This window comes from Tachypleus tridentatus, chromosome 10 (assembly GCF_004210375.1).
Source record: "Tachypleus tridentatus isolate NWPU-2018 chromosome 10, ASM421037v1, whole genome shotgun sequence".
In the NCBI taxonomy this organism is placed as follows: Eukaryota; Metazoa; Arthropoda; class Merostomata; order Xiphosura; family Limulidae; genus Tachypleus; species Tachypleus tridentatus.
In genome coordinates this window covers 16,316,489-16,339,640 of record NC_134834.1, presented here as the reverse complement: position 1 = coordinate 16,339,640, position 23,152 = coordinate 16,316,489, and the positions used below count along the sequence as shown (strand labels likewise).

At 37.4% G+C, this 23,152-nt stretch overlaps 1 protein-coding gene across 4 annotated transcripts in view; it reads right to left on the bottom strand.

Annotated features, from left to right (window-relative positions):
- The window catches only part of LOC143228781 (uncharacterized), a 234,203-nt gene that overhangs the window by 61,523 nt on the left and 149,528 nt on the right, over window positions 1–23,152 (bottom strand). For all 4 annotated transcript variants that reach the window (XM_076460135.1, XM_076460134.1, XM_076460136.1 and 1 more), the window contains one exon: window positions 9,596–9,654. In XM_076460135.1, the coding sequence (XP_076316250.1) occupies window positions 9,596–9,654 (59 nt within the window). The remainder of the gene's footprint in view (window positions 1–9,595; window positions 9,655–23,152) is intronic.

Below are 23,152 nucleotides of genomic sequence, written 5' to 3'. Positions count from 1 at the left end.
GAGTAGCCCAAGAGTTGGTGGTGGGTGGTGATGATTAGCTGCCTTCCCTTTAGTCTTACACTGCTAAAAAAGGGACGGCTAGCGTAGATAGTCCTCGTGCAGCTTTACGCAAAATTCAAAATAAATAAATAAAAAGGACTGTGTGTAAACGTCACAGCCAAAGAAAAATAACAAACACAAGCGCGAGTCGAACAGTCACTGTTAAAAAGCTATGTTCTCTCTAAACACGCTGATCTATCATAAAATAGAAAGATGATTAGAATGAATCTATTCCTATACTTTCGTGTGCGTTTTTTTCGGCGTTTGTCCTCCCGTTTTGTTTTTATTAAATCCTTTCAAAACTCGATAATAAAGAGGAATACCAAAATAACTGAGCTACTCACAAGTCTTATAAAATGTTGTTTCAAACACGAGCCAGTCAGCTAGAACTGCCCATTCCTTAATGTGGGATTGTTAGGGTGAGGATTACTTTTCTTTGTTAGTAGGGATTACTTTTGAAAAAAACAAAAACTGGTTTATTACGCATAACGATGTAAAAATAATGCATAATACATTTTCTCAACTTGCTACTAATTGGGGCAACATACAAACAACCAGAATAAAACTTGTTTTATGATCGCACATACACTAGCGTGCGTGTGTGTGTACTATTTATATTTCAGTTTTATTTTGTTTGTTTTTGAGTTTCGCGTAAAGCTACACGAGGGCTATCCGCGCTAGCCGTCCTTAATTTAGCAGTGTAAGACTAGAGGGAAGGCAGCTAGTCATCACCGCCCACCGCCAGCTCTTAGGATACTCTTTTACCAACGAATAATGGGATTGATCGTAACATTATATCGCCCCCACGGATTAAAGGGCGTGCATGTTTGGTGCGACGGGGATTCGAACCCGCGATCCTCAAATTACGAGTCGAACGCCTTAACCCACCTAGCCATGCCGGGCCGTCAGTTTTAGTTATCTGTTACAAATACATAAGAGGCTTGTTCTGTTAACACAAACGTTCTTCGTATAATTAACTTCCATTAACTCTTCAGTACACGTTTTTTGTCGGCTAGTTCAAACCTATGTTATTTTGCTTTATGTCAGGATTACACCCAACAGCAGCAGTCGTGATTTGAGATTATATAACTTTCCACAGCTTTCTTTTGCTTATTATTCGTGATGGCGATCTGTGAGGTGCGGGTTTGAATACCGTCACCGTTTATGCTTACCCTTTTAGCTTTGTTTGTTTTAAATTTCGCACAAAGCTACTCGAGGGCTATCTGTGCTAGCCGTCCCTAATTTAGCAGTGTAAGACTAGAGGGAAGGCAACTAATCATCACCACCCACCGCCAACTCTTGGGCTACTCTTTTACCAACGAATAGTGGGATTGACCGTCACATTATAACGCCCTCACGGCTGAAAGAGCGAGCATGTTTGGCGCGACGGGGATGCGAACCCGCGACCCTTTTAGCTAAGGGAACATTATAATGTGAACGTCTAATCCTACTTTTCGTTGATAACCCTAAATCAGGGTCAGTTACTCAAAATCCAACAAAACTTCCAGACACGAGCACTGCTAAACGAATCTTCCACGTGTTTGTCTACATGTGTAAAATGAGTTATAATAATACGTCTAGCAAATGAATACATTTTTGTCTTAATCATTAGACACGCATGAATATTCGTGAAAGTAAATTAAGTAAATGTGAAACAAATACTTAATACAGACTCATGAAGATGGGGAATCGAACTCCGGATTTTAAACTTACCTCTGACGACAAGAACGAAATTGAAATTAATGAACAGGGTTAATGAAATTGATTTCTTAAGTCAATTACCAAGGTACACAGTAAGTTATCTACGCTCTGCCCACCATGAACATGAGAACTCGATATCTAGCCAATTTGAATTTGTAATTTTAATTTCTGGTAACCAATGTAATGTACCTCAAAATATATTTCCATTAAAAAAAAACAACAGAAATATGATATAGACACAAATAAAAACAACAAACAACTCGCTCCCAGAACAGAAAATAGGTGAAAAGAACACCAGCAAAAAGAAATAACATTCCAGTGTTTCCACTTGCAAAATTTATCCACTTGCTTGTTTAAACTGTACTGATGTGTTCTTGTGTTAGGGTTACGTGCACCTATGAACACGCATGAAACTGGTAATAAAAACAGATTATTTTTGTATGACATTCTATTGTTGTTGTTGGGGTTTTCTGTTCGGTCGATCTATTCTTCGTGAGAATGCGAATGCAGATAAAAAGTAAGACGTTTTAGTTTCACTCTACGCAGGTTTCAATACTCAAAAACAAATTAAGTGCTGAAATAAAACCTTGGTTTTTTTTTTTTTTTAGATCAGAATTACCGACGTTTAGGTGATACCGTGCGATTAAAAGAGGACACGAGTCCAGCCCCATTGATTGTTACATTCAAAGAATGTTTCTAATCTGCTTCTTTTGTAGCCTTCACGGCTCTTTTTCGTCACAGTCAGTTTCATTTCCCGTTTCTTCGAGATAACAACAATGTCCGTTTTGTCTTCTCCGTCTTCAGGCTGTGACTTGTTATTCACCAATTACGACCACCTGTCTAAACACTTGTTTGGATTTGAAACGTTTACCGGCTCGCAGTTTGCTACAATGTTAAGTTTACGTGTAGTAAAGCAGTAAGAGACTTGACGGTAAAAATATATATTTTTTAGTTATTTATCTTTAGCTAGTGCTCGTGAGCAAACAAAATAGTTCTTCTGTTGTCCCTCATTTCACTATTGTCCCTTTCTTGTCCACTATGAAGCCATTCGTAAGGAAAGATGACCATTTACTACTGATAGGCAATCGGTTTATAAGAACCATTCTTTCATCTTCGAAGGCGCTTTATTTGTTCATTGTATAATTACGCACCATTGCATGACATTGTACATTGTATAATTACGCATTATTGCTTGACATTGTACATTGTATAATTACGCACCATTGCATGACATTGTACATTGTATAATTACGCACCATTGCTAGTCCAAAGGGAAGACAGCTTGTCATCAAGTTGAGGAAGTTCTCGTGAATCAACACAAATACTGACAACGCTAGCCCCCCAGTGGCTCAGCGATATGTCTGCGGACTTACAACGCTAAAAACCGGGTTTCGATACCCGCGGTGGACAAAGCACAGATAGCCCATTGTGAAGCTTTGTGCTTAATTAAAAAACAACAACAACTACAACGCTAAAATTAGGGGTTCGAACCCCTTCGGTGGACTCAGCAGATATCCCGATGTGGCTTTGCTATAAGAAAACACTTATTAACACTACTTTAAAGATCTTGGTGTAACACAAAGCTCTCTAATGCTTTATTATTATGATGGCTTGCTAATCTTAACACAATGTGTTTTTAAATAATTCCAAGGATCGAGGAAACAGTTGCTTTACGGTGGACAAATGCTCGATAAAACATTAAGTCTCATCCACTGAGATACAAATATTAACTGATTTTCCTTTCAGGACAACATGCATATATATATATATATATACAAACAAAAATTCCAGTCTTTGTTACCGTAAAGGTTTATCAAATTAAGGTATTTAAATGTTTTTTTTATGGAAAAAGCTTATTAAATTATTAATTACCTCTGTCTTTGCTACTTAACATAATTTACGTCACGACGTTGCTGTTTTACATCTCATTACACATCTTTACTACTTAACATAATTTATGTCACGACGTTGCTGTTTTACATCTCATTGCACATCTTTACTACTTAACATAATTTATGTCACGACGTTGCTGTTTTACATCTCATTGCACATCTTTACTACTTAACATAATTTATGTCACGACGTTGCTGTTTTACATCTCATTGCACATCTTCACTACTTAACATAATTTATGTCACGACGTTGCTGTTTTACATCTCATTGCACATCTTTACTACTTAACATAATTTATGTCACGACGTTGCTGTTTTACATCTCATTGCACATCTTTACTACTTAACATAATTTATGTCACGACGTTGCTGTTTTACATCTCATTGCACATCTTTACTACTTAACATAATTTATGTCACGACGTTGCTGTTTTACATCTCATTGCACATCTTTTACTTAACATAATTTATGTCACGACGTTAATTTACATCTCATTGCACATCTTTGCTACTTAACATAATTTATGTCACGACGTTGCTGGTTTACATCTCATTGCACATCTTTACTACTTAACATAATTTATGTCACGACGTTGCTGGTTTACATCTCATTGCACATCTTTACTACTTAACATAATTTATGTCACGACGTTGCTGTTTTACATCTCATTGCACATCTTTACTACTTAACATAATTTATGTCACGACGTTGCTGTGTTACATCTCATTGCACATCTTTACTACTTAACATAATTTATGTCACGACGTTGCTGGTTTACATCTCATTGCACATCTTTACTACTTAACATAATTTATGTCACGACGTTGCTGGTTTACATCTCATTGCACATCTTTACTACTTAACATAATTTATGTCACGACGTTGCTGTTTTACATCTCATTGCACATCTTTACTACTTAACATAATTTATGTCACGACGTTGCTGTTTTACATCTCATTGCACATCTTTACTACTTAACATAATTTATGTCACGACGTTGCTGGTTTACATCTCATTACACATCTTTACTACTTAACATAATTTATGTCACGACGTTGCTGGTTTACATCTCATTGCACATCTTTACTACTTAACATAATTTATGTCACGACGTTGCTGGTTTACATCTCATTGCACATCTTTACTACTTAACATAATTTATGTCACGACGTTGCTGTTTTACATCTCATTGCACATCTTTACTACTTAATATAATTTATGTCACGACGTTGCTGTTTTACATCTCATTGCACATACCTCACATGGAGAAGGAATTTATGTGATCAACATGTTTTTATTTGTTGATAAATGTTACAAATACCATTTGGATATTATGTTTGATGCTAAATGTGGGATTTTTCTTGCAGTTAATCCCAAAATAAACATAAACGTTCCCTGTACTTATGAGAGACCAGTGGATTTCTGTTTACAATAAACACACACATATACAGTTTGTTATAACCAAAAGCTAGCCAAAACTAAAATAAAAAACGATGTACCAATATAAAGGATCCCAGGGTAGAAGCTGTAATGTGGGATATAGAATGTACCCTAGGTTTTGGAGGTAACTATAGAAGTAGGACCCACAATGCGGTGAGGATACACTGTCTATCACTCTTAACTACCATTTTTCAGTCCCATATAAAGGGTGCAGATAACCTAGTTGCTTTGTGCCATAAAACGCCAAAGTCACAAACCCACCTATATAAAGAAATAAAATAAATTTATGGTGTTACCAATTAGTACCTAACATAACGGGGGCTGAAAGGCTAACTTCAAGAGGTCAGTTTATTTAACTTACCATCAACTGGTAGTACCTTAGTCTTATTTTATATTTATTTCTTCTTCTTCTTTACTCTGGAGAGCAGTCACCTTCCCACAACTTTCTGCAGGCAATGAAAGGTGATATAGATGTGGGACGTTGTGGGCTTGACCACCCACATCTCGCTCTCCTATTTCTAATTTCTATTATGTTAATTTTAATTTTTCTTACTCCATTATTTTATTTCTTTATACGAGACTGGCGTATGGAAGTTGAAACTAATAGACAGCGTATCCCCACCGCTATGTGGGTCTTACTTCTTCAGCCATCTCCAAACCTAGGGTAGATTCTATATCCTAGACTATAGTGGCCCGGCATGGCCAAGCGTGTTAAGGCGTGCGACTCGTAATCTGAGGGTCGCGGGTTCGCATCCCTGTCGCGCGAAACATGCTCGCCCTTTCAGCCGTGGGGGCGTTATAATGTTACGGTCAATCCCACTATTCGTTGGTGAAAGAGTAGCCCAAGAGTTGGCGGTGGGTGGTGATGACTGGCTGCCTTCCCTCTAGTTTTACACTGCTAAATTAGGGACGGCTAGCACAGATAGCCCTTGAGTAGCTTTGTGCGAGATTCAAAACAAACAAACAAACAAACAAATCCTACACTATAGCCGTTTTTTTATTTTTATTTAGGCTTGTTTTAGGTTATAACAAACTAACATTAGTGAGAAGTTTAGATTTGCTGTTTTCAACTCGATCCTTCCTTTTGGTTTGTTTTTATTGTACTTAACTTTTAGTGTTAAAATATCAAGTTCTACGTTGTTTTTTTAAACTTCGGTCTTCGATATTAAACAAAACATCAAATAAACTCTAAGGAAATCGGTGTTCCAATTCAATAGATCCATCTTTAAGGATAACGCTAGGTTTAACATAAGTTAGGGTTCGATACCCGTGATGGGAACAATGCAGGATGCAGAGTGTGGAATTTCATGCTGAAAGATAAACAAACCCAACTTACCCAACACAAGAGAAACACAATTTATATTAAACATTATTATTAAACTTCCCCATCTTCGATTATGATTGATTAGATAATTAATTTTAGATTTATCTTAAAGCGTTTGACAACATCTACCATTAACACACATTTAAATACACATAAACACGTGCATATATATATATATATATATTATTTAATATAATATACACATGTTCAGAAGTTTCGTATAAAATATGCATTTTCTTGACTTGTACAGACAGTTACGCCCACTTAAGTTTAATTGGCTGCACTAACACTGTTCATCTTTCGAATCCCTGTGGTATAGAGGAACACCTAACGATCTGAACCGACATTACAAGGCACCATTAGCTAACAGGTTAACTGTTCCTCATCATAGAGTACCCGCGGGTTATATAACTGCCATCTCATGAGAGAACTTAAATGGTTCGTAGCGATGTTCATTCTGTTTCCATTGGTCTGCCACTTAGATACGAAACGTCAGGAATAAATACGAGGCTACAAAATCGTAATGTTCTAAGTGTTTGCTCACTTGATTGTAAGTTAACTTTCAATATGCGTGTTGTAAAGTTTCTTGACAAAGTAACACGGCTGAATGGGACTGTAACGTGATTGGAATTACTGATATTCGTTTTATGAATATTGCGATGAATACTGTAGCAGTGGTGTGCCAGTATTTTACTCGTGTCATTAACTGTTTGTTTGTTTGTTTGTTTTGGATTTCGCGCAAAGCTACACGAGGGCTATCTGCGCTAGCCGTCCATACTTTAGCAGTGTAAGGTTAGAGCGAAGGCAGCTAGTGATTACCACTCACCGCCAAGTCTTGGGATACTATTTTACCAACGAACAGTGGGAATAACTGTCACATTATAACGCCCCCACGGCTGAAAGGACGAGCACGTTTGGTATGACGGGGATTCAAACCCGCAACCCTCAGAATACAAGTCGAGTGCCTTAACCACCTAGACGTCCCTAATTTTGCAGTGTAAGGCTAGAGGGAAGGCAGCTAGTCATCACCACCCATCGCCAATTCTTAGGCTACTCTTTCACCAACGAATAGTGGGATTGACTATAACTTTATAACTTCTCCACGGCTGAAAGGGCGAGCATGTTTGGTGCAACGGGGGATTATTCATCTCATTAAAAAAACAAAACATATAAAGCCTAAACAATGAAAGGTCTTTTGAATAAATGTTTTAACAAGGAATATTCAGAAACTTAAAATATAATAAATTTTAGGTGATAGAATTTATTTTAACAAAGGAATATTAAACAGCGCAGTTGAAGCTTAACATGTTAAACTATTCTTATTGAATTAAAACCTTAAACATAGTTAACGAATATTGAAACGTATTCCTCCACTTAATTGTAAGTTAACTTTCAATATCTGTATTGTTCATTTCTTTTACAAAAGTTACAATAAAATGGGACAATAACGTGACTGTAATCAGTAATGTTTGTTCTATGAACCAAAATGGGCCATGTATTACTTGTCTCTTTGACAGACAACTAAAATGTTTAATAACAACATGCGCAGAAAATATGTTTCAGTTTCATGTTTTGGCTCTTACTTAAAACATACCACGTGTCTTCACTGAGCGAAGACACAGTGAGGTTAATTTAATAATATAATAATTAAATAATGTAAAATAACAATGAAGGTAAGAGACAACATGTTGTTACGATTCAGTGAAGAAACAGTGATGTTAATTCAGTAATCCAACAATTAAATAATGTAAAATGACAATGTAGGTAAGAGACAGCATGTTGTTACGATTCAGTGAAGAAACAGTGATGTTAATTCAGTAATCCAACAAGTAAAGAAACTAAGCTAACAATGTAGGTAAGAGACAGCATGTTGTTACGATTCAGTGAAGAAACAGTGATGTTAATTCAGTAATCCAACAAGTAAAGAAACTGAGCTAACAATGTAGGTAAGAGACAGCATGTTGTTACGATTCAGTGAAGAAACAGTGTTGTTAATTCAGTAATCCAACAAGTAAAGAAACTAAGCTAACAATGTAGGTAAGAGACAGCATGTTGTTACGATTCAGTGAAGAAACAGTGATGTTAATTCAGTAATCCAACAAGTAAAGAAACTAAGCTAACAATGTAGGTAAGAGACAGCATGTTGTTACGATTCAGTGAAGAAACAGTGATGTTAATTCAGTAATCCAACAAGTAAAGAAACTGAGCTAACAATGTAGGTAAGAGACAGCATATTGTTACGATTCAGTGAAGAAACAGTGTTGTTAATTCAGTAATCCAACAATTAAAGAAACTAAGCTAACAATGTAGGTAAGAGACAGCATGTTGTTGCGATTCAGTGAAGAAACAGTGATGTTAATTCAGTAATCCAACAAGTAAAGAAACTAAGCTAACAATGAAGGTAAGAGACAACACGTTGTTACGATTCAGTGACGAAACAGTGATGTTAATTCAGTAATCCAACAATTAAAGAAACTAAGCTAACAATGTAGGTAAGAGACAGCATGTTGTTACGATTCAGTGACGAAACAGTGATGTTAATTCAGTAATCCAACAATTAAAGAAACTAAGCTAACAATGTAGGTAAGAGACAGCATGTTGTTACGATTCAGTGAAGAAACAGTGTTGTTAATTCAGTAATCTAACAATTACAGAAACTAAGGTGACAATGTAGGTAAGAGACAGCATGTTGTTACGATTCAGTGAAGAAACAGTGATGTTAATTCAGTAATCCAACAAGTAAAGAAACTGAGCTAACATTGTAGGTAAGAGACAGCATGTTGTTACGATTCAGTGAAGAAACAGTGATGTTAATTCAGTAATCTAACAATTAAAGAAACTAAGCTAACAATGTAGGTAAGAGACAGCATGTTGTTACGATTCAGTGAAGAAACAGTGATGTTAATTCAGTAATCCAACAAGTAAAGAAACTGAGCTAACATTGTAGGTAAGAGACAGCATGTTGTTACGATTCAGTGAAGAAACAGTGATGTTAATTCAGTGATCCAACAATTAAAGAAACTAAGCTAACAATGTAGGTAAGAGAGAAAATATTTTAATAACTATTACCAAAACTAACAATGTTAACAGTGGTGGCTATGAAGAAATTGTGAAATTTTAAAATCCAGGTTACACGAATCAGATTGTTTCTAACACTGCAGTGATATAACATTATTTGGTAATTACAACAATCTTACTTTGGCAGAGATCCAGTCACTGACTGTGTTTCCTGTGACGCTAGAACACCTTCGATGGCCTGCAATAAAAATAAGAAACTTTGCATGAACTATACTTGTTGAAATTTAAACGGCTAGAACCTCTATTTAATTTAAAAAGTAGCCAATAATATAATAAACAATAACCCAGTTAAATTTGTTTTGCAAAAAAAACCCAACAAAAACACCAACGTATGACAAACAATTTTTTATTTTCTCTTTCATAAAAGATTTTTCATTTTTTGACTCTCGAACAAAACAGGTAAAATGGTAGCATAATGAACAGTTAAACAATACATAGAACATCCGCTGGTTCATCCATTAGTGTAAAAGCTCAAACGTCGAATTCGTTTTATGTTTCACTCAGTGCCTTTGTAAATAACACAACACTGGGACTTACTCTCAAAACAACCACTGGCGTCAACTGACATTCAAAGGATCTAGTTGCAAGAACTTTGACTGATGAAGATTTGAACAGAAACATTCGTGTTAGGGTCATTTTCTACGCACAATCAATTGCGATACGTTCCGCCATCTAACGGATCTCCTTTCCAACAAAGGAAAAAGTGCCGTAGCTTTAGGTTTAAACCGAGCTCCAAGTAGAACATGAACACCAGTTCTGTTTCTCCACTTCCACCAGACGATGGTAGCGGCTTTGATCGATGCAAGTGTAATTCTCGAATTTCAGCTTATTAGAAACGTTTCTGTGTACAGAAGAACACTGAGCGCTTTGTATTTCATAAACACAAAAATGGACTATCTGCGCTCTATTTACCTTGGGGAATCGAACCCACGATTTCAACAAACCCGTAAACTTACCAATGATGATGGGAAACAGAAAGGCAGAAGTTTATTAGAAGAAAAAAAAACTTTACGATAATCATCCATAATTAATATCCATTTCTCTTGGCGCCTAGCATGACCAGTTGATTAAGGTGCTCAACTCATAATCTGAACGTCGAAGGTTCGAATCATCATCCCACCAAAAACTAGGTTAGATTGATAAAGCTTTTATTTTCCTGCTCCACCATTCATTAAGTTTGACTCTGACGACGCAATCGTGTTTTTAGGATTTTTTTAAAAGAGAATTCTATTACCAAATGTTACCCACGTCTTTAAAGGTTTCGAATAAGTACGATGTTGGGAAGATCATAAAATTACGCAGCATAACCTTTTACACGAAGCAGTGAAGTCCATACTTTAAATTATTACTTGAAAGGTCTTTATATTTATTTTTGCTAAAACTGTATTAATATTAAATGCTTACTTAAATTGTGGTTTCTTAATTATTAATCAACTTTAGTAAAGAGCAATTTAAGTAATAATATGAAGTAGTGTCTATGTAGACGTGTTCTCATCTGTCTAAAACAGAGGGGGGTGGGGAATAAAAGCTGAGGTTATTTCCTTTAATAAACTGAAAGGTATTTGCATAAAAGGGGAGTTATCCACATTTCATATGTGAAATATTCCCAAGTTACTTTAACTACACGGTATTCAGTTACAGTATTTCTATATCTAAATTAGTTGTAAGGCAACCGAAGTTATCACATTTTTGTTTAACAACACTTTATCGTCAGAAGGCAAACAAACGCCCCCTACAAAAGAAGTGGTAACTTCATTAAAGGTATTAAATTATACATTAAATTTGGATATACGAATAGAATAAAAAAAATGCTTCGTCAAATAAAAACATATTTAGGACAGCAGGCGGTTTTATGACGAAGACGTTTACAATAAAATCAGTAACTGTTCAAGTTTACGTGTTAAAAATGTTATGACAACATTTTTGTTTTTACTTTCAATGAAGTAACAGTTCGAATAGACATAACTGTTTAAAAAAGGAAATTTGCCATTTGTTTATTAACATGTTAATTTATCTAAAGGTTTCTTACAATAATCCAGTTTTACCGTTCACAGAATGACACTCATTTGGTCTGGACATTCGCACAAGCTACACGAGGGGCGTCAGCACACAGTTATTATTAATTTTGAGCTGACAGATTAGATGGAAGGGCAGTGAGTCGGACATAGCATCGACCGCCACGTGTTTGGATACTCTTAGTTGACCGATTAATGGGATTTCATTGTCACTTTTATAATGCACATACAGCACAAAGGTGCGGATTGCGTTTGTTTGTTTGTTTTTTCGGTAACTGGGCGCCTGTCAGAAATCCTCGGATTCACAGTCGAAGCACGCCAAACATAGGCCACACATAATCAGTGTTTTCTCGAGATGGCGCTGACTCCGTGCTAAAACAGCTCATGTTGTTCCGTTCCAAGTTTTGTATGAACCAGCCAATCAATCTTTGAGGTCTGTGACCACCATACGCAAGTTTATAAGCTTATCGAGACGAAAGGTAAAAAACGACAACAAAAAACCGTTCATACGATTTAGTAGGTTCGTGGTTGTGTTTTCAGTTTTTTGGACATACTTGCCATGAAATTACCTGTGACGTTAAATTCAATCGGTGTTATGCCAGCTACTAGTATAATAGTGTCTTAGCACAACAATCACACGTTAGATTGGTAGTTGATTAGATGCGATTGTTACCATAGGTCACTATTACACTAATAAATATATATGTGGTTGTTGTCCTAAGTCATAATTGCACTAATAAATACATATTCTGTTGTCCTAGATCACGAATACATTGGTAAGTATATATGTGGTTGTGTCACAACATGTTATTAAACTGGTAACTTATCAGATGCGGTTGGTGTCCGAGACCACTATTACACTAGTAAATATATACGTGCCTGTGTCATAACACGTTATCATTATGGTAACTGAATAAAACGCGTGGTCCTTGATAACTATTACACTAAGAAATCTAAAAAATTAACTGGAAAGATGTTTCCAAGAAGTTTAACGGAAGATAAAACTGACTTGTCCCGTGTCTTTTGCGTGACACACGTGTACCTCCCCCAAGAAAGTACCAGATAAATCAATACCCACCCAACAGCACAAAGAACAGAACTGAGTTCGTGAAACACAGTTATTCAATTTTCGAGACATTTCCAAGGCTGTAGATTCAGTAGCTAGTACCTCTTTGGTTCAGTCAGTCTGTTCGCTGATTCTCAAAAGCAGAACAAACGAGAGCACGTGTCCGTATTCATCAAACTGAAAGTTTTATCCCTCCATGTTGTTTAACATGTAAATAATTTATTTTGCTTGCAAAGAATTACACAGCACCCTATTTTAAAGGTTGATTCTTTTATAACGACAAAAAACAACAAAAACGTCGGAAGGTTCATAAGTTTATAAGTTTTTAATTCTCTGTGTTCTTGGATGACGAAGTTTTCATTACTAAAACCAACTATAGAGGGCCCTGGCATGACCAGGTGGTTAAGGCACGCGATTCGTAATCTGAGGATCGTGGGTTCGAATCCCCGTCACGCCAAACATGCTCGCCCTTTCAGCCGTAGAGCGTTATAATGTGACGGTCAATTCCATTATTCGTTGGTTAAAAGAGTAGCCCAAGAGTTGGCGATGGGTGGTGATGACTAGCTGCCTTCCCTCTAGCCTTACACTGCTAAATTAGGGACGGCTAGCGCAGACAGCCCTCGTGTAGCTTTGCGCGAAATTCAAAACAAACAAACAAACATCACTAAATATTGGATGGTTTGGTTTGCCTACGAGACACCAAAGTTGGCGATTCAATTAACGTTATTTTTTAAACAAACGTGTGTAGTTATAAAAACAGTTTGACCTGGGTGTTATATGTTCTATAAAGGTTCTAGGTTCATCTCTTCCACACACTTAGTCTATTTCTATACATATCAAAATTCGAAATAAAAATTTACTGGAGGTACGTTCAAATATTTAAAAGCTGATGAAAATACATTTCTTTATGCGATAAGGACGTTGACATTTAGGAAATAAATAGCGCATGCGCTAAACAGTAAGTATGGGTGGGTCGCCAAGACTGAATCTAATGGTATAATTTTACGTTTTAATAAATTACCGACACAGAGACAATTTAATTTTCTAAAATGGTGCCAATGTTATTTTCATTCCCGTATTAAAACTTGCACCACTACACATGCGCATAAAAAAACCCGAACAAAACCGAGATGTCTATTTCGAGATTCTAATCTAAAAAGAAATTTAAAAAAAAAAAAGTCATTTCTCAGTCCTTGTGATTATTTATTAACTAAATTCTCGTACGTAGCGAGACCCTGATTTTTTGTAGCGAGTCCCAAGGTAGATTTTGTTTTTTTCTTATTGGTTTTAAACAGGCTGTACACTACAAACCATTAGCTAAAGTAGCCATGTTTCCAAGGCATATGAACACTAGTTGTAGATATATATGGAATGTGAGCGAACAACGAAGATCTCAAAGACATCCTTTTCATCAGGTTTATTTCTTTGTTTGACAATTTCTCGGAAAGTTACATGGGGACTATCAGAACAAAGACGCCTCTAGCTTTGAAATATAACACTAAAATGAAGACGGATAGTTAACAGCAACAGCCGCCAATAGTTGGGTTATTCTTGTCTGATCGAAAAGTGGGACTTGATCGTTCCAAAGTGTAGGACGTTTTTTTTTCTTTCGGTAAAGGGTCGCGAACCACGAATCCTAAGGACACACTAACTTCCTTGTGTAAATATGTATTTTACTACAGCAAGGGTTGTAGTAAAATCAGCGGACTTACAAAGCTAGAAATCGAGGTTCAATACCCGTGATGGACATAGCACAGACAGCCCCCACTGAGAAACTCTTTAATTTTTATTGATTCAGTGTTTTCTTCTGATTATTCATCCTCTATTTTCTTTTCCCCTATGCACTAAACCAATTTATATTGATTCTTTATTGATAAATAATATTTTATATCATTATTATGTATTAATTCTGCATCCTAAACCACAACCTTCGTCGGTTGAAAATTCTTCGGAGGAAATGAATTTCTATCTCTATCGGTAAAAGTATGCTTTAATTTTCGATCCGAACATCGATGCATTTCTGCAAACCCGATATTTAACCACGTGAGCGCTACCAAGAAGCTCTTATTATTTATTGACAACCTTAAACGACACATGGTACCAGAACCACAAATTTCAATTTGAAGACGTGTTACAAAACCTAAGGCCATGAACAATTTGTTGGATAGAAGACGTTTTTCATTCACCATGTACACCTTTTTTTTTTTTTTTTGTGGATAGAGAGATATTTGTCATCGATGATAGAAGTTTGTAGATTGTTTGTTTGTTTGTTTGTTTTGAATTTCGAGCAAAGCTACACGAGGGCTATCTGCGCTAGTCGTCCCTAATTTAGCAGTGTAGCACTAGAAGGAAGACAGCTACTCACCGCCAACTGTTGGACTACTCTTTTACCAACGAATAGAGGGATTGACCGTCACATTATGACGCCCCCACGGCTGAAAGGGCAAGCATGTTTGGTGTGACAGGGATTTGATTCCGCGACCTTTAGATTAAGAGTCAAGCGCCTTAACCACCTGGCCTTGCCGGGGCCTTAGTTTGTTGGATTCGAAGATATTTGTTATTCACGATGTTGGGCTAAATGATGGGTCATTCTCAGTCTCCACGTAGGCCTATCTCTACGAACAAAGTCTTTCTCTTAGAAGTCACGTCCTTTTGTTAGTTTATTTAGATAAGAAAAACAAGTTCAATTGACACACCAAGTAGCGAGCGTGCCTGAACTGTGAACCCGAGGGTTTACGGTCCTCGTCCCCTTACAGCGAAAACGCATGCTTTCGAATATTCACCCAAAACTACACAAGGGCTATCTGCGCTAATTGTTTCTATTGTTGAACTGATAGACGGGAGGGAAGCACTCGTCCCAAACTCTTGGAGTACTCTAATAGAATAGCGAGGTTTATCTGCCACTTCTTTAATGCAAATACGGTGTCGAAGTACAGAGTACGATTTTTCAATAACGGGATAGGAACAAAGAACCATCGGATTCAAAATCAGGCATGCTAACCATACGTGCTCCAAACAACGAGGCCATGGGTGCGTTATACAATCAAGCACTAATCTCCGGAGTATCCCAAGAGAAAATACTCCACGTTTTGACTTGTGCCTTTGGTCTCATTATATTTTTAATTTAGACTAAAAGGAGAACAGAAAGTCCAAACCACCCGTCGTAAACTGTTGGGGTATTATAATAGAACAAATGAGTAAGTCGAAACATTGGAATTTGATTCATCCGGAGGTTTTTCGTAAAATATATATTTATAGCCTTCTAACTTAAGTTTGTTATTATTCTAATCACATTTCTTTGTTTAGTTGGCCAGGTGGATTAAGGCGTTCGAATCCCCCGTCGCACCGAACATGCTCGCCCTTTCAGCCGTGGGGGCGTTATAACGCCACGGTCAATTCGTTGGTAAAAGAGTAGCCCAAGAGTTGGCGGTAGGTGGTGATGACTAACTGCTATCCCTGTAGTCTTACACTGTTACATGAGGGACGACTAGCGCAGATAGCCCTCGTGTAGCTTTACGCGATGGCCCGGCACGGCTAAGCGTGTTCAGGCGTGCGACTCGTAATCTGAGGGTCGCGGGTTCGCATCCCGGTCGCGCCAAACATGCTCGCCCTCCCAGCCGTGGGGGCGTTATAATGTGACGGTCAATCCCACTATTCGTTGGTAAAAGAGTAACCCAAGAGTTGGCGGTGGGTGGTGATGACTAGCTGCCTTCCCTCTAGTCTTACACTGCTACATTAGGGACGGCTAGCACAGATAGTCCTCGAGTAGCTTTGCGCGAAATTCAAAACAAACAAACAGACGATAGGAAATCTCATGTTTATAAAACAGCTAATGTTAGAGTTATCACGGTAATATATTCTGCTCAATTCAAATAGTTGCTGGTAAACATCGAGTGGTAATACATTTTCAAGTGGTAAGGAATTCGAAAATAAAGTTTTGTACGTTTGGCTGAACCAAAGGAGTCTTTCTAACACTCAGCTTGCTTAAAAACAACAAAGATTGAGACGTAGTCATGACACGTTTAAAATTAGACTCAGAGTATTTGTGTAATGGTAAAAACTAGGACGAATTTAAATTTCCGAGACACTTGTTGGTCTGACTGGACTTTTATTGTTGTTGTTTTTTTAATTTTCCTACAGCTGATCGATAGCACAGAATTTGTCGGCTGTCAGAAATCGACGACACACGGTATCGGGGCATGTGTGTCTATTTTCGTTGAACAGGATTTAATATGATACAGATAACTGGAACGTTTCTAGGACAATGAAGCGGCCTTCTTTAGCAAGCATTTAATTTCTTACCATTCAGAACTTAGATGTCAAATTCAGAAAGGAAACTGTCTGTTCCAAGGAAAAATGGGAAGACAGAAACAAAACAAACGTTTCGTCTCATCTGAATCAGCCGTGTCTATAACACAAAACTCAGTGTCGTCTTCATTGACCATAAAACAGGCGTTTATTTAAACAGAAACATAAAACTATCGGCCAGGTGGTTAAGGCACTCCACTCGTAATCCTAGGGTCGCGGTATTCGAATGCCTGTCACCCCGAACACGCTTGCCCTTTCAGCCGTGGAACGTTATAATGTGATGATCAATCCCACTATTCGTTGGTACAAGAGTAACCCAAGGATGGGTGGTGGGTGATGATGAAAAGCTGCCTTCTCTCTAGTCTTACACTGCTAAATTAGGGACGGCTAGCGCAGATAGCCCTCGTGTAGCTTTGCGCGAAATTCAAAATAAACCAAACCGTAAAACTATCCTGTTAAATACAAACAGCTAATATTTACTTGGTTAAAATTTTTTATTCTAACCAATTATCCGTAGGAAAAAAACCCTTCTCGGTTTATTTTGGTTTGTTTTCCATTTCGCGCAAAGCTACACGAGGGCTATCTGCACTAGCCGTCCTTAATTTAGCAGTGTAAGATTAGAGAGAAGGCAGCTAGTCATCACCACCCACCGCCAACTCTTGAACTACTTTTTTACCAACGAATAGTGGGAATGACTGTAACATTACAACGCCCCCATGGATGAAAGGGCGAGCATGTTTTGTGCGACGGGGATTTAAACCCGCGACCCTCGGATTACAAGTCGAGTGCCTTACCCACCTGGCCATGCAGGGCCGCCCCTTGCCAGTGTCTCAATGGTATGCCTGAGACCTTATAAAAAAAACAGTTGAATTGTATACTTGCAATGTGTGTGTAACGCACATACCCCAATTGTGTGGCTTGTCTCTTAACAACAAACAATCTGTTTGAAGGTAAGCACAAAGTTACGCAATGGGCTACCTGTGCTCTGCCTATCACGGGTAACAAAACCCGATTTCTAGCGTTGTAAATCCCCTGTGCCACTGGGGCCATTAAACAACAAACAAATAAATGTTTTCGATCTAAAGTACACGTGGTAGAGTTTTGGAGTTAATTTTGAACATTCAAGGATGAAAATATACAGTAGAACCGATTCAGTTCTACTTTTTTAACCTTTTTACTTTAAAATTTAAATTTTGTTCACTTATAGTTATTAATTCGTCAATTGTATTACTTTATATTACTGTATAATATATTATATTATTTCACCTAGTTTCGTTTTTTGCAGTCTTTTTTCCGCTCAGTTTATTTCGCTCTCCATCTTCAGACTGTTGAGGGTATCTGATATTTTTGATTTTAGGTAATAAATAGGTTGAACGAAATTCCTATGAAAAGCTGTCGAACAGAGGAAGGACGACACGTCAGTAACACCAGTCGCCTAAACCCTAGTCTTCACTGAAAGCCGGAATTGAACAATGTAAATTATTCAAAGCGTGCCTAACACCATAACGAGAGCCCAGCTCGAACCTTGGGCCTTCTCATACACAACCCATCAAACTAACTACTCGGCCACCTGGTGGCTCAGTTGTAATGAAGAAAAACTCCCAAGTCGTAAAACTCTCCAGCCTTGAAATATAATATGTATTTAATTCATGTCGAAGTGATGAGATTAAAAACTTTGAAAGCGAAGAAATGTGAACTTTTTATATCACTATCCATTTTATTTGTACATTTACCCTTACGTCAAAAGAGATTCCAGTGGTTAAGGCATAGCCACAACTCATTTTAAAACACAAGAGAGATAAACGTAAGCCATTTCGGCAAAAATTGCAGCCTGAGGGTCGACTCTGGATCTAAGAGTGGCCTGACGAACTTACAACTAAAAGTGCGGAGCGTCGGTGTGGCGGGATTACGTCTCGAATCCGAGACCCATGAATGCCCAGTCCGATATGGTAACTACTAGGCCCCTCGCTTACCTTAAAATATATACATCCAAAATAGTAAATATAATACGCGTAGCCCAGGTTTACACGTTAATACTAATAAGCACAATATTTAAATGGCAATTTCATTTAAATACAAAATTATTAGCCTAATATTAATAACCTTTCAAGTTGCTCTGGGGTCTATTAGGCCCCACTTTTCGTAGGAGTGTTAACTGACTCCTGTACAACTTGCACTGTAAGAACAGCCATCAGTGTAAAGGCCTAAAGCTGCAAAGCGCCACCTATCTTCAGACACCAAAAATATAAATAAAAAGATAAGCTAACTGGAACCTGGAGGTGTTTTGAATAATTACATATTCAGAATATTGAAACAAATATCTGCTAAAAACCACTAATACAGAAGACATCCAATCAACGTTTTTATCGTTATCATTTGATAACTCCCGCCTTTCGTTAGCTCCATGGGAAGACTGAACCATAAATCTACCCCAATTTCTTTTTTTTAATCTGGAGGTTTGAAGCCACTGGATAGGAGAGAATACTCACCTGGATATAAAACAAAATAATACTGTAGTAATAACAATATTTTATTCATGTGGTAGCCAAAATTACGCTGTAATCTCAGAGAGGCGAATAGTGAAGTGTTACATATACATATATTATTACCGTTATTGGATTGTATCTAAAACACACTTATACGGTATTACCTATGAAGACACAGGAAAAAAACCTCAATTCGAAACGATAGTTTTTACACATCTAATCACAGTTTTATCGCACCTCGAGCTTACTTCGCAAAAGGATTTACATAAATGGTTTAAGAATTATTAAGTTTTAGCAACGAAACTAAATCAACTAAGAGTGAGAGTGCAAAATATTTTAATATTAATGCATTTTTAATAATTATAAACTAAAGTTCGGCGTTAGCAACTTTTATTCAGGCTGTTGGAGAATAGTATAGAGGAATAAAAATATTTATCGATTATCAGGTAAAGGTTTGGTTTGAATTTCGCGCAAGGCTACACAAGGGCTATTTGAGCTAGCCGTCCCTAATTTAGCAGTGTAAGACTAGAGGGAAGGCAGCTAGTCATCACCACCCACCACCAACTCTTGGGCTATTCTTTTACCAACGAATAGTGGAATTAACCGTCACATTATAACGCCCCCACGACCGAAAACGCGAGTATTGTTGGAATAAGTAACGTTCGAACCCGCGATCCTCAGATTGCGAGTCAAGCGCCCTAACCACTCGGCCATGCCCGGGGCCGCTCGTTGATTTAACTGACTGAGGCTTAAGTCTGAGATCGTTTATTAAACATTTATTTAAGACAAGAAGCATCTGGATGATGTAGTTTTAAAGTTTTATCGTTTCGCCAACTCCCGGCGAAACTTTCTAAGGTAATCGCCTTCTATTTTGAATTTATAATTATTTTCCTAAATATTTTAGGCGTGAAATGTGTGTGAATATTTCTCACTTCGATCTGAAAATAGATCTAGGTTATCATTTATGACGTAAGGTTCACTGGTCGGGTTCATTGTGTAAACTTTAATTTCACATTAACAATGTTAGCACCAGAACAGAGAGAGATAACCTCCAATAACAAGCTCACTGCTTATTACACATTTTTCTTAATGGTCCTCCAGTGGGATAACGGACATTAAAATTCGTGGGGGACGATTCCCCCGAGTGAACACAGCATATAGCTCAATGTATAAAAACAAACTTCCTCTACGTGTTTGTTTAAAACACCCATGGCCCAGTGGTTTAGGCACTCGACTCGTAATCCGAGAGTTGCGGATTCAAATCCCCGTCACACCAAACATGCTCGCCCTTTCAGCCGTGGAAGCGTTATAACGTGACGGTCAATCCCACTATTCGTTGGTAAAAGAGTAGCCCAGGAGTTGGCGGTGGTGACTGGCCGCCTTCCCTCTGGTCTTACACTACTAAATTAGAGATGGCTAGCGCAGGTAGCCATCGTGTAGCTTTGCGCGAAATTCTAAACAAACCAAACCAAAACACCCCCGAGAGTAACTCTGCGTAACAGCAAAACGTGAGATGTTATTTTTGAAAGTTACTCCAGAGTTTATTGTAAAGTGTTTGACCATAGCAGAGAAAGCTTTCATTTCAGTGTTTTTATTAAACCTAACCACTTATTTACTAGATTATTTTACCTAGTAGAAAATAACCTTAGACTTCGTTTGGTCAAAAGGTTTCTAGTTTATTTTCACAAAATTCCTTTAGTGTCTTTTTTTTAGGCTTCATTTTAGTTCTTACATTCAGATGTTTTGTGGAGTTCAACAATGGATAACTTTAGTTTAAAAGGTGAGGAAAAATATTACGGTTACGTAATATGAACTATAGAAGTCCATCGTCATTAAAATGGACAATGTTCTTTATAAATACCCTTAGTAAGAATATCATACTTGCTTAATTTTAAGTCAATAGCACTGTTCTTTATCTAATGTAAACCTAAACGAAACGCGTTTAATGTTTGAACGAATCTGTACAAAAACAATTATTTATGATAACGAAAGGCTACTAGGTAAAACGTGACTGCTTTTACACTATCACAAAAAGTTATACATTTTTGTATCAATAACGTGTATGTGTGCTTATGTTTCTTATAGTAAAGCTTTGTCCAATGAGGAGAATTCAACCCTTGACTTACCGTTGTCCTAGCGGGGGAACTATGTTAATAATAAATATATACGTTTTTCTTACGGTGCTTAGACACCCAAAGCAAGATTATTTTTTTTTACTTTTTTTACATAGGGTTTTCGTTCAACATGTTTACGCAAATATTACATTTAACAAAAAAAATTTATACATTCTCACACAGGTATTTATTTCTAGGTCAATCTTCAAAAACACCAAAAGAAAAAAGTGTCTTATTATGAGGTGAATCTGATCAGTAAATCACTTTTATGGTTTCTTTGTCGTAATCTGCAGGTTCGAGAAAATACCAAGAATTGTATTGGGATCAATTACTACTATCTGCTGCTGTACCTAGTTTTCAACTATTTAAACAAAGGGAAGTCAGCACACCCTACCACCCACTATTCACTTTAAGAGATTGACTGTCACTCTTAAAACGCGTTTATAGCTTGAAATTCTGGGAATGCTTTGTGATATCGCACGGATTCAGAACTGCCCACGACTCTAAAATGTAGAGCACCGCCGTACGACCAATTTGTACCTCATAAGATTTGTTTCGTGTGAATACGTGTGTGTGTGTGCGTGCGTGCATGATGGGGGGGATAGTTTATTGTGTTTCTACTTGAAACAAATATAGCTCTTGTAGAACTCTACGAGTTAAATGTCATGCAGAGTCTGGTTTTCACACGCACAATATTCAGTCTTTAAATCTTTTGCTCAAGTTTTCCTCTTACCTCGTGGATGGCTTCACTGCTTTACACGTACTACATTGCAGAGAAGACTGCTTTACATTGGAATAAAGTGAAAACCCGTATCTGTTGTAGGATCTTTCTCTAGACCTAAAAGTTATCTTTATACGTGGAATAATTAAAACTGGATGTCAGCGTGAGGTCCTCGTTTTGAACTAACGTTCTTTACTAACTTTGTGTGTGCCATGAATTTTATTTACAACGAATTTTAAAACGACTGGTATGTAACGGTTGATTTTAAAAACAAACCAATGGCGCTTAAATCGAAGGACAGAAGGGGGCTCTAGTTAGTACACAAACAATTACGCAGAGGGCGTTTTTCAATATTAATACAGAAAATAAGAAACGTTAGATTGTTAAAAATACGTTTTAACAAAACTAAAATGTGGATCCGATTAAATGCGGTGTGAATAAGTTGCTGCCAATGTGATGAAGTGTCGGATAAATCACCAAAAGAAATCGTAATTTACCTGATGTGTCACTCGAAATCTTCGAACTAATCCACTGTACAGGAACCAGTATATACAGACCCCTATAGTAACACCCAAAGCATATAAAGATATCATAACGAAAAAGCGATTTCTTGCAGCTACCGGAGAATAGTTAGAAATCTGACCAGTTGTGCCCGCCAAACCACCACGGCAATATATATATAACGACGTTTAAACAGCACGTGAGCTCCTGTTACGTTTGGGTTTTGCAAAGACAACGACAGTAAAAGGGCACAAGCTCGTGCAATAACTGCAACACGCGAGGCGGAGTCTGGAGCGGTCGAATGCGCGGATCGCTGAGGTGAGGGCGCCACAAGTCAATATTGAGTGTCTCTTTTTTTCATTCGAGGCAACCTGGACCGGTGCCAAAACGAGAACGCGAAACATGAGGTGTCTTGTAATTGAACCGGTGAATAGCTCCTGTCGTCTTTTTGACGTAGATAGCATT